Raw genomic sequence first — 12601 nt, forward strand, 5'->3', positions numbered from 1 at the left:
ACTTTTCAATGTCCACGAATTGATTCTCATTCGATGTTTGTACTTTTCAACATTATTTTTAAATCAATTAGGGTAGATGTACCAAACGTGGAGGTACTAAGCACGATTGAACTTCGTTTAACCGCCTAAATTCAAGAATCGCAATTAATGTACATTAGCCTGGGACACGGTTATATGAAAAAATTAGATTCTCGCTCCAGTTCACTTTTTGGATTGCATTTAGGTCCCATAACAACTGTGCCAAATTTCAGCTCGATCGGAGAAACTATATTTTAGCGCCAGCCGTTCAAAGTTTGTATGGGATTTACTATGGGAAAACTCACTTTTACAAAGAAAAATCGCCAGAGATCGTCCATTGTCCTCTATAAAAATTCTGAACACAGATCTCGATAGCTATTTCTACGATGAACAACATTGCCGAAGACCGCAAAGCAATCCGATGCTTGTGAAAAAGTTATTAAGCATAGACTATTCGGAAATTTTGCCTGATTTTGTTATTATTGTTATTCCTTTACGTGTTAATCAACGTCGTCTTGCCAACAGGTTTTTATTGAATAACTTTTTTCACAAGTGTCGGATTGTTTCACGGTCTTCGGCAATATTGTTCATCGTAAAAATACCTATCGAGGTCTGTGTTCAGAATTTTTATAGAGGACAATGGGTGACCTCTGGCGATTTTTCTTTGTAAAAGTAAGTTTTCCCATAGTAAATCCAATACAAACTTTGAATGGCTGGCGCTAAAATATAGTTTCTCCGATCGAGCTGAAATTTTGCAGAGTTGTTATGGGACCTAAATGCAATCCAAAAAGTGGACTGGAGCGAGAATCTAAATTTTGTCCCACACTAATGTACATGTTAATGTTGTAACGGGAAGTAACGACCATTGACTTAATGAGAAAAATGATTTCATCGCAGTAATCCACGGCATGTCAGTGAAAAATAATACCTCCACTATTGGTACGCTGTTTCTTTAGTTGCGGTATATTTTTAATTTATGTTCCTATAGTTGCGATATTCATTGTTTTCTTATGGGATCCTCCACTAGAGGAACACTTTACCGCAACTACTGGTACAAGTGAGAAAAGTTTTCGCAGTTTTAGTAATATTTCATCAGTTTTAAAGCAATTTGAACGCTCTTTTCAACTATTCCGTATATCAACAAGCCAATACGTCGATTAGCAGTGTCGGTTCTGTGGCTAATTTAATAAAATCAGTAAAAACGGCACTACCGTAACTATATGAACACCCACAACTAAGGGAACACTTACCCTACGCGCTTTCATTATGTATGTCCATTGTTTAAGAACCCGGTTCACAGTGGCATTTCATGACAGCAGAATATCGGCTCACTACGACGTACAGAAATTTAGTATCGGTTTCTTCCTCCCAGGTGCTAACTAGTTTCCAGCCATCTTAGCTCATTGGAATCCTAGTGTGCTACGCTAGCCGGAGTAACGTCACGTAAAAAGAACAAGGATATGAGATGATATCAATTTTGTTTGTAAAATCATGGAATTCAAGCCATCATACGACAACAACAAAAGAGGTTCCAAAATTATCCATTTGGAGCCCAATCGGAACATGTCACCGAGTGAGAAAAATTGGTCAGAACCACTGCATAATTCATTACATGATAGGGGAACATGGTCCAATTCGGACCTAGTAACAGTTTTTTGGCCATATCTTTTCAGCACGATGAATGGCATGAAAAGTTTTATGTTTTCGAGAAAGCGCAATTCAGCGCGCACATTTTTCTCTCAGAGAGTTTTATGATAGCTCCTACCAGGACATGGCTAGACATGTTTGAACCAACTTCTCCGAAAGGTCCGAATTGGACCAACCCTGTTCCAATTCGGACCCCCCATGTTCTAATTCGGACCACCCTATATTTCATCGTTATTTGCAATGTTAGTAACAAAATATTACTCTGATTTGTTTGGTATCAAAGCTTATTGAACTTTTTCTGCAAGCGCAAGCATAAAAAATGAACTCAATGTATGAGAAATTTCAAACTAATTCGAGTCAGAACAAGCTCAAGTGAAATATGAATTTCATTAAAAAATATGTCGGAAACTTGTTCAAAATTGGGTACGGTCAACTATTCCTGACTCGATTTTGAACAGACTATCGTGTATGGGAGCTATCGAGATGAAGTACACATATTTTCAAGTTTTAGAGCTTTTTTTTATTTATTTTGACAAAATACATTCGAAAAAGTAATTTTGAAGTTGAATATTGTAAAATTTTCCACACATTGAAACTTTGCTATGAAATATCGGGTTGAAAAGGTAAACTTGTATGGGAAACTGAAACAGACAACAAACAGACTCGAAGTCTCGGAAATTCAAGTTTGAGAAGTACCTACTTATATTTATGGATTGAAGTACACTATATTGAAGGGACTGCGTTTTCCTTCGAGCTTGTGAACAAAAACACAGTAAATCGGATAAGGGATATTTGACTGTATTGTTCTTATATACTACTCGTAAACGTTTTTTCTAGCGTATTGCCAAACTATTTTGGATAAAGCTTGGCTGTGGTATTGATGAAGATGCTTTTCAAGCTGCTGATTTATTGATTCCTTTAGTTTTTGGTAATCTACCTCATTTCTTAGATTTTTTGCGAAGTCATTTTCTTGACCGCTACAGAAACAAAGGCACTATTAATCAATATTACAACTTCTGTGATTTTCGATTGAGTCGGGAAGATTTTCACGGGGTGGAGCTCTTAGAATAGACTGAGTACACGTTGAAAAACAAGAGGTCCGTATTGAACCATATCAAAAGGTCCGGATTGGACCAACACACATTTTGAGATTTTCAAACTCGTTGAGCACAAACGGTGCATAGACATATCAAAACCATATGGCTTAGGCTAGGGTGATTCGATTATAAAATAACACAGAGAGTTTGGATAATTATTGTCGCTTATAGAAGCTTGGAAATAACGCCAACCGACAGTACACCTGAGCACTTCAAAACAATAAACTAATATAAAAATCAAACGTAATAACTGAAAGGCGTCAAATTTATTGTGTTAGATCTAAGCCAAACGGTGAGCAGAAAAACGGTACCCACGATCTTTACAGTAGCGCCAGTATTGAGAAATGCTTGATGGTCCGAATTAGAACAGGGTCCGAATTGGACCAGGTTCCCCTACTGAATACCTTCTGGGTAAAAAATCAGGAATTTCGAGCTATCCAAAGATGTACATGATATTCTGAAACCGATGTCCGGTGACCATGTTCCCGAAAGACCATAATAGTGTCCAATATGTAAAAGTTGATATATTTTATGAAATAGATACTGTTTTGATTCATATTACGGACACTTAAGGCCTTTTTGAAGTATAAGTCTATCAAACGCAGATAAATTGAATCATTCTATATAATACTTCAGTATTTACAAACTACCAAAACACTTACCTTTTGAATGGTAGGTGAAAATTTCAATCCCACAACTTGAATAAACATAAATAAATAAAAATGCGCACCATTTTCATGATTGTTATTCCGGTCACCACCGCAACGGAAAGGATTCGTTTTGGTAAACGATAAAGATATAATTTTAAATGAATACGTGAACATATACACGGATGATCGATACCGATAGTGCGGTTACTATGCGATCCGGACACGATCCTAATTCCGTCGCTCGCCCACAAAGGAGCATGCAACAGATTCAACGGCTTAAACACTTCTGACGCGTCGTTGCTTTTCTCACTCGCACACTTTGTTTTCGTTTTTTTTTCTTCAGCAAAACGCGAACCGGACAAAATTGATCCGGATTCCGACGCTCGCCCTCAAAGAAGCATGCAACAGATTCAACGCATCAAACACTTCCCGACAGACGAAAATAAATTTGTATCCGAAAAGTTAAATCTAGGAAAAATTGAATAACTGGCCAAAACAACTAATGCTAAAAACTAAACTAATGTAAGTTTCAATGAAGTTGAAAAGTTTCAAAGCAAAAATAAGGTTTCTGGAAATGAACAAATGGGTCAATACACGAAGAAAATCAAATTTATTTTGAAATAGTTGTTTTTGTTCTTAACTGTTTGATATTGTAGATGAATGTTTGACTTTGTTTTTCAACTAGAAAAATGTTAGGAAATTGGGTTTTTGCTTCTGTGCATCATTGAAATCGAAATGCAAATGCATGCATCAAAAATATAACTCATACAACTCAAATTTTTCCTGAAAATTTCATTGAAATCTATTGTTTGGTGACGAAACTAGAGATATTTGCAACTTTGATTTCGGCACACTGTAAATTACTGTTAAGTTTGATGCATTATTCTATGGTGTAAAAATTGATTCTATCCAATCACCCAATCACTGAATGTACCATTATCCCGAATGCTATCAACGTGAGTTCACAATTGCCCTTAAGGCACAACCATAGGCTAATAAAATTTGATTAGAAGCTGTCCATAAACCACCTATTAGATGAACTTATATCTCATTATGATCGATCCGTACTTTCTTCATTATATGAATCAATAATTGATTAATTCACACTGTTGCTTCAGAAAAGCTCATCTGACTCAATCGAATTCTCTTCATCGACTCTCTCTTTCGCTTATAACTTGACCAATGAATAAATTTGCAGTTTTTCTTTAATAGGAAAGATTTGGAGATCCTTTATCCTGTAACACAAAAATATGTTTCGATAAATGAATGACTATTCTATGAGAATTTAAAAAGAGCAACGATGATGAATCAATCAATACAAGTAAGCCCTAATAAAAAAGAATCTCGATTTATCCTAACCACTGAAGAAATCTTCCACTCAAATAAGGCACATGTGCTCATCAAGAGCTTTTGATCGACAATCAACGGTAAAAGCTTTTCAGGAAAAATAAGACTAACATATCGTCCCCTTGATGCTACAACTAGATAACTCGAAATTTGAAATTTTTGACTTGAATTTGTCAAAAAAGTTTTCTTAATTAGATCTGCAAAATATCCACAGGTCTTAAGCGTGTGATTCAAAATATACAAGTTAAAGATTATTTTTCAATCATAATCTCTGCGATTAACCATCACCTTGTAAAACGGTCATACTTTCAAAGTTGCACATCTCAAAATTTTGATTTTCGAGTTATCTAGTTGTAGCATTAAGGGGACGATATTAAGCTTATAAGCTTTCATAGGCCATCATACAACAGAGCTTTGTCGACTTACCTACCTATCACAAAACGAAAACCGATTGCCCCTGGCGTTGTCGAAGTGGTTTCGGTCGGCTTCCTCCTCGCAGTAGCTGCAGTTGCAAAACGAATACTGTGAACCGTACAAGCTCGAATCATCGTCCAGGTCGGTAAAGTTGAGGTCGGTATCGAAAGCTTCATCGTAGTTGCTGCGGGGCGCTCCGGAGTCTTCCGATGTGGTGGCACGTGATCTACAGAAGAGGGAGAAAAGCTTTAGCGCATGTATCCATGGACGAGTTTGTTTGGAAAGATTTCCCTGTATCGGAACCCTCACGATTAGCGTTAGACAAATCTGGGTAATGAATCGATATTACTGATAGTTTGCGCATTCGACTAACATTATCGGCTCAATAATTGAAATAAATGCAATAAATCCCTATTTTACATTAAAATAGGTAATGTACAAAACGTCTACACTGATTGGTAAAGAAAATGAGCTATTTTAATTTATAACAATCAATAACGTTAGTATTGCAGTTATTGCTGAAAAAAAACTATACCATTACCCGGAATGCAATATACCGGAAAACTTTTTAGCGAAATGTACCATAAGATCCATTTGCCGGAATGTACCAGAGTAATTCGCCAATTGTTTAATGGCTAAAATGTTCGCTAATTGTTGAACACGCCATGAGGCTTACACGGATTGCTCAAAAATAGGCGAGATTTTTAGCCGTTCAACATTAGGCGAATTGCCCCACTACCTGAAAAACCAAATATATCATTCACGTCTACCTCAATGAATACATTTCAATACAATTTTTATTCTTCATAGACACTTCCTTGAAAGACATCTCCATATAACAGTTGGTGATATACAAACATGGTATTTTTCCTGCTTCTGTCCTGCCTGCTTCTCAGCTTAATGTTCGAGGAGTATTTCTACAGTTATTAGATTACATTAGATTATATTCCAACTAATCCCTTTTGCATTCATTTAGAGTGTGACAAGTATGAAAGTACTTTTAGCACTCGTACGTCAGAAAAAATTCCAACCAGAAATAATTTTCAACCAGCAGTATTCAATTCCACCACCTTAGGCTTGATCTAGCTGAATATCTGCACTTTACTGAACATGTTGGCCCTTCTATAAAAACAAACATCACGATACCAAAATTTGGTTTTACTGTAAACTGTTCGAGATATAATTCGAAAAAAATTGCTAGTTATAGATCTGATAAAAATGTCTTCAAATGTAGGTCGTAAAACTAAAAACTACTAGCAAGGATAGAAGGAATGAAAAGTATTATTTGTTATATTTGTTGCCAAATAATATCAAGGCCGATATGAAACCGAAAAAATCGTCTATCAAATAAGGAAATAAAAAAATAAGAGCAAATCGGATATCTCAGCATTTAAAAATATTTGGAGTTTTATTTTCTAAGATTTAAACAGTTTAGAAAGCCTTGCTGTGTCGAATGAAATGCGTAGAGTATCCTCCCGTTTATTATTAGGTTAAGAATGAGAAGCAATGAAAGAATGTATTTTGACGCTTACGTCTATTATGCAAACATTGGTAGTGGAGTTGCTATAGTTATTCATAGGCACATACAATACCATTTAAGGCATATAAAACGTCAACTTTTTTCGTCATTTGAAACCACAATATTTAAAAATTGGGATTTGTTCATTGCAACACTACATAGTTAAATTACTTCCATAGCTATCTATTTGCTTCTTCAATGTACAGGCCAGTATATTCATCTGCCAAAGTTCTTACCATAAATCATTCGAAAGTTTTAGCAACAGTTCGCAATGGATCATGCGATTAATCTGACAAACATCACATCTATTAATATCCTAGATTAAATTGATTAGTTCATAAATACTTCGAAGAATCCGTCAAGGTATCCAATAAGGGAAAAATCCACATATTCACCAGCAATGATTTCTGGGACTCCTCTTTGTTTTCCACTATTTTTTCTCCTCACATTCTTCAATGAATCAATCCAATATTTTCCAAGATCTGTTCATATTTTCACTCACATTTTTCCATCGAGTACTCATTAAATAAAGAGATAACAAACTAGTGGAATTTTTTCTAGCATCATGTCACGTTTGGAAACCCTTCTACCTTTGTCTAAAATTCCGAACATGACTCATATTCCAAACACTCGACGTTCTATAGCAAGTTTTCAAGAAAATTTGCCAGGTTATTAAATTTTTCTCTAATTCCACTCCTCTACATTTATAAGTAGATATCTATTCTTACCTTTGAAATCATCATTGTTAGGTATACGAGCCATCCCAGTAAACACACGATCGTATATGATGGGATATAAGAGTTCAAATGTGGAGGCGATATACGTACATGCCCCATAAGGCTGCATGCAAGTTGTACGTATATCGCCTCCACATTTGTACTCTTATATCCCATCATATTCGATCGTGTGTTTACTGGGATGTTCAAAAGTTGAGACAAAACAATTCAAATTTATTTGAAAATTCCTTCATGAAATCTTTTTTAAACATGATTGGTTATTATTAGGAACAATCTCGCGATTTCGCGTGAGCCATGAAATCCGCGAAATTCAGTCTTCGCGGCAAAATTTGAGAAATCTCGCAAAATCAGTCAAATATGGATGTTTTTTAATGAAAATCACAGTGAATTCCAGTTTTTTGCGAATGAAAATGGTTTATTCATCTTGAAATTCTAGATCTATAATATTGTTAGTTATAACTTGGAAGTCTTTCTAATTGGCTACTTTCGTTTCAAATTTTGCATTATCTCTCTAATATTAAAATTGTCATCTTAATTTGTAAAGTAAAAACTATATTTATTGAAATTCCACAAAATTTCGCATATAAAAGCTATTTTTCCAAAAACGTGTGTATTTGGGTAAAATACGACCAAAATTATGGGACCACAACAAAGCTACAAAATTTTGAATTGATCGATCCTTGTTTGGACCCGTGCCTTCGATTTTTCGTTGGACCCGTTGGCGAAAGCTAGCGGTGGTAATCCTTCTTGGACACCGTCTTGGGAAAAAAACCTCTCGAAGGTCACGTCTTCTTTCGTTTATTAACTAAACATGGTATCAACAACAAACAAAAGGAAGGGTGAATCTCTGAATTCACAACTTCCTTCCAAAAAAGTGGGTTTTAAAACTGTCACTACACGTGGCAAGAATGGAAGAAAGGACGTTTCCCCGGATTGCGAACTTTCTTCCAAGGGTGAAATGAATAATTGTATCGAAATGAGCAATCAGTTCGATGCTCTAGACAAATTTTCCGAACACCAAATCGAAGCAGCCTCTAGCACAGGCTCTTTGATTCAAGTGAGGAAGCAAAGAGTGCCGCCTGTCGTGGTCAGTTGTTCCGAATTTGGGGGATTTAGGCAGGAGATCTTGAACTCCATTAGGGGAATCAAGGTTTCCTTCCAAATCGCAAAGAAAGGAGACTGTCGCGTTTTGCCGGAAACTCTCAAAGATCGTGAACTTCTTCTCAAACATCTTGTAGAGAAGAAGCACAAATTTTTTACTTATGACGACAAAACTGAACGTTTGTTCAAAGTTGTCTTGAAAGGTCTCTCAAGTGACTATAAATCACCTGAAGAGATCAAAAATGGAATAAATGATTTACTTGGATTTTCCCCAGTCCAAGTAATCATTATGAAAAAGAGAACCCAATCTGGCATTGTTCGGAAAGGGCTTTCTCAAGAATTTTATTTAGTTCACTTTAACAAGAAAGAACTAAATAACATTAAAGCTTTAGAAAAAGCAAAACTTTTGTTTGATGTCCGTGTGACATGGGAACATTTCCAGAAACCTGGAGGAAATTACCAGAACCCCACTCAGTGCCGTCGGTGCCGAAAGTGGGGTCATGGTACAAAAAATTGTCGCATGGATGCTAAATGCATGATTTGCGGAGTTTCTTCTCACGCCAAAGACGTCTGTCCAGTGAAGGAAGATACCACGAAATTCATATGCTGTAATTGCGGGGCTAACCATAAGTCCAATTTTTGGAATTGTCCTTCACGCAAAAGGGTCATTGAGGCTCGTGCCAGGCAGATGAAAGATAATATCCGTTACGATAACGGTCGTTTCCGGAATTTGCCTGGTAGAGTATCGAACAATGCTCATTTTTCAGTTAACGATCGCTTGATCATGAATCATACCCATCAGGAAGATCATAATCATGCTCATTCACAAACTAATTTTAATCCGTCAGGTAGCCGTTCGAATCTTTCAATTTCGAATGTATCTACACACGGTAAATCCTTTGCCGATATCGTAGCAGGAAATTTGAACTCCTCCCCTGTTCGATCCATGGGTACCCATTCTACTTGTTTCAAATCAAATGGAAAAAACCCTACCGCCACAGGTAACTCCGCTTCTTCGTCTACCGGAAATTCCAATGGGAAATCACATGACATGTCTGCCTTTGATTTTAATTTTCTAACCGAACAATTGAATCTAATGATTGATGCAATGTTCAAAGCCACCACTATGACTGAAGCAGTCCAAGTAGGTGTAAAATTTACAAATCAAATTGTTATTGGATTACGTTTTTCTAATGGATCCAAATAATAATTTAAATATTTTAAATTGGAATGCTCGTTCTCTGAATGGTAAAGAGGACGAGCTGTTTAATTTTCTTATGGCTAATAACGTGCATATAGCAGTTATTACCGAAACGTATTTAAAACCTAGATCTAAACTCAAAAGAGATCCTAACTTTTTTGTTTATCGTAATGATCGACTTGATGGAGCATGTGGGGGAGTTGCAATCATCATTCAGAGACGTATAAAACATCAACTGTTTTCATCATTTGAAACTAAAGTTTTTGAAACTTTAGGTGTTTCTGTTGAAACACAGTTTGGTAAATATACTTTCATAGCTGCCTATTTGCCTTTTCAATGCTCTGGACAGCAAGTTAATTTGCTCCAAACTGACTTGCGAAAATTGACTCGCAATAAGTCAAATTTTTTTGTCATTGGTGACTTTAATGCCAAACATCGGTCATGGAATAATTCTCAAAGTAATTCCAACGGCAGAATTTTATTTGATGAGTGCTCTTCAGGATATTTCTCAATTCAATACCTTGATAGCCCCACATGTTTTTCCTCTTCTAGAAATCCATCTACGATTGATTTGGTCTTAACCGAGTCTTGTCATCTTTGTAGCCAATTAGTTACTCATGCTGACTTTGATTCTGATCATGTCCCTGTTACATTTCAAATATCCCAAGAAGCGATTCTAAATCCTATCAGCTCCACTTTCAATTATTTACGAGCCGACTGGAATATATATATAAAACGTATGTTGACTCTAATCTTGATGTTAACATTTCTTTAGAAACTAAACTTGATATTGACAATGCTCTTGAAACTTTAACAAATTCCATTGTTGAAGCCCGGAGCATTGCAATTCCAAAATGTGAAGTAAAATTTGAATCCGTGATTATAGACGATGATCTTAAACTCTTGATCCGTCTTAAAAACGTGAGGAGAAGGCAATTTGAACGCACTCGCGATCCTGCTATGAAAATTATATGGCAGGATTTGCAGAAAGAAATCAAAAAGCGTTTTGCTCAATTAAGAAACAAAAATTTTGAAAATAAAATTTCTCAATTGGACCCTGGCTCTAAGCCCTTTTGGAAATTATCTAAAATCTTGAAAAAACCTCAGAAGCCAATACCGGCATTGAAAGAGGAAAACAAATTATTACTAACTAATTGCGAAAAAGCTCAAAAACTTGCTATGCAGTTTGAAAGTGCGCACAATTTTAATTTAGGACTTACTAGTCCAATTGAAAATGAAGTTTCTCAGGAGTTCGAAAATATTCTCAATCAAGAGAACGTTTTCGAAAATGCCTGGGAGACTGATTTGGAAGAAGTGAGAACTATTATTAAAAAATTCAAAAACATGAAAGCTCCTGGCGATGATGGAATTTTCTACATCCTCATCAAGAAACTTTCTGAAAGTAGCTTTCATTTTTAGTTGATATATTTAACAATTGTTTTCAATTAGCATATTTTCCTGACAAATGGAAAAATGCTAAGGTTGTTCCAATTTTAAAACCAGATAAAAATCCTGCAGAAGCTTCTAGCTATCGTCCAATCAGTTTGCTTTCCTCCATCAGTAAACTTTTTGAAAAGGTTATTTTGAACAGAATGATGGCCCACATCAACGAAAATTCAATTTTTGCCAATGAACAGTTCGGATTCCGCCATGGACATTCGACAACTCATCAACTTTTACGTGTAACAAATTTGATCCGTTCCAACAAATCTGAAGGCTACTCTACTGGTCTTGCTCTTCTAGACATAGAAAAAGCATTCGACAGTGTTTGGCATGAAGGTTTGATTGTAAAATTGAAAAATTTTAATTTTCCAACATACATTGTTAGAATAATTCAAAGTTATCTGTCAAATCGTACACTTCAGGTTAAGTATCAGAACTCCAGGTCTGAAAGACTTCCTGTAAGAGCTGGTGTTCCTCAAGGCAGCATTTTGGGACCAATATTATACAATATTTTCACATCTGACTTACCTGAGTTACCTCAGGGATGTCAAAAATCCTTGTTTGCGGATGACACAGGCCTCTCCGCCAAAGGACGAAGCCTGCGTGTCATCTGTAGTCGATTGCAAAAAAGTTTGGATATTTTTTCTTCATACTTGCAAAAATGGAAGATTGCTCCTAATGCTTCCAAAACTCAACTAATAATATTCCCACATAAACCAAAAGCTCTTTATTTGAAACCTTCAAGTAGACATGTTGTCACGATGAGAGGGGTTCCAATAAATTGGTCAGATGAAGTTAAGTATCCAGGGCTCATTCTAGATAAGAATTTAACTTTCAAAAATCACATTGAGGGCATTCAAGCCAAATGTAACAAATATGTAAAATGTCTCTATCCTCTTATTAATAGAAAATCAAAACTTTGTCTTAAGAACAAGCTTTTGATATTCAAACAAATTTTCAGGCCAGCCATGTTGTATGCTGTACCAATATGGACTAGCTGTTGTAATACCAGGAAGAAAGCTCTGCAGAGAATTCAAAATAAAATTTTGAAAATGATTCTGAGGCTTCCTCCCTGGTATAGTACCAATGAGTTACATAGAATATCCAATGTTGAAACATTGGAACAAATGTCAAATAAAATAATCAATAATTTCAGGCAAAAATCGTTACAATCTTCTATTGCCACGATTAATGCGTTATATGTTTAGGTTAAGTTAGGTTAAGTATATTTAAAGCGTTTTTTTTTTTTCTCTTATAAGCAGGTGAAATCAACTCACCTGTAAAAAACTGAACTGCTACGGCAAATTAAATGTAATATGTTGTTAACAAAATGTTAATTTAATCTTAAATTTGTTTTACCAAATTAGGATGATAGTGTTGTCTAATAACACAGAACACCTAGATATAAGAAATAAATGTAATGTTTG

The 12601-nt window shown here is 35.7% G+C and overlaps 1 protein-coding gene across 1 annotated transcript in view; it reads right to left on the reverse strand.

The window, feature by feature from the left end:
* Positions 1-5152: 5152 nt before the first annotated feature.
* The window catches only part of LOC110680880, a 43493-nt gene continuing 36044 nt past the window's right edge, over positions 5153-12601 (reverse strand). Inside the window, exon 2 of the mRNA XM_021856671.1 lies at positions 5153-5399. Within this exon, the coding sequence (XP_021712363.1) occupies positions 5186-5399 (214 nt within the window). The 3' untranslated portion in view covers positions 5153-5185. The remainder of the gene's footprint in view (positions 5400-12601) is intronic.

This window comes from Aedes aegypti, unplaced genomic scaffold, assembly GCF_002204515.2.
Source record: "Aedes aegypti strain LVP_AGWG unplaced genomic scaffold, AaegL5.0 Primary Assembly AGWG_AaegL5_hic_scaff_1958_PBJ_arrow, whole genome shotgun sequence".
NCBI lineage: Eukaryota > Metazoa > Arthropoda > Insecta > Diptera > Culicidae > Aedes > Aedes aegypti.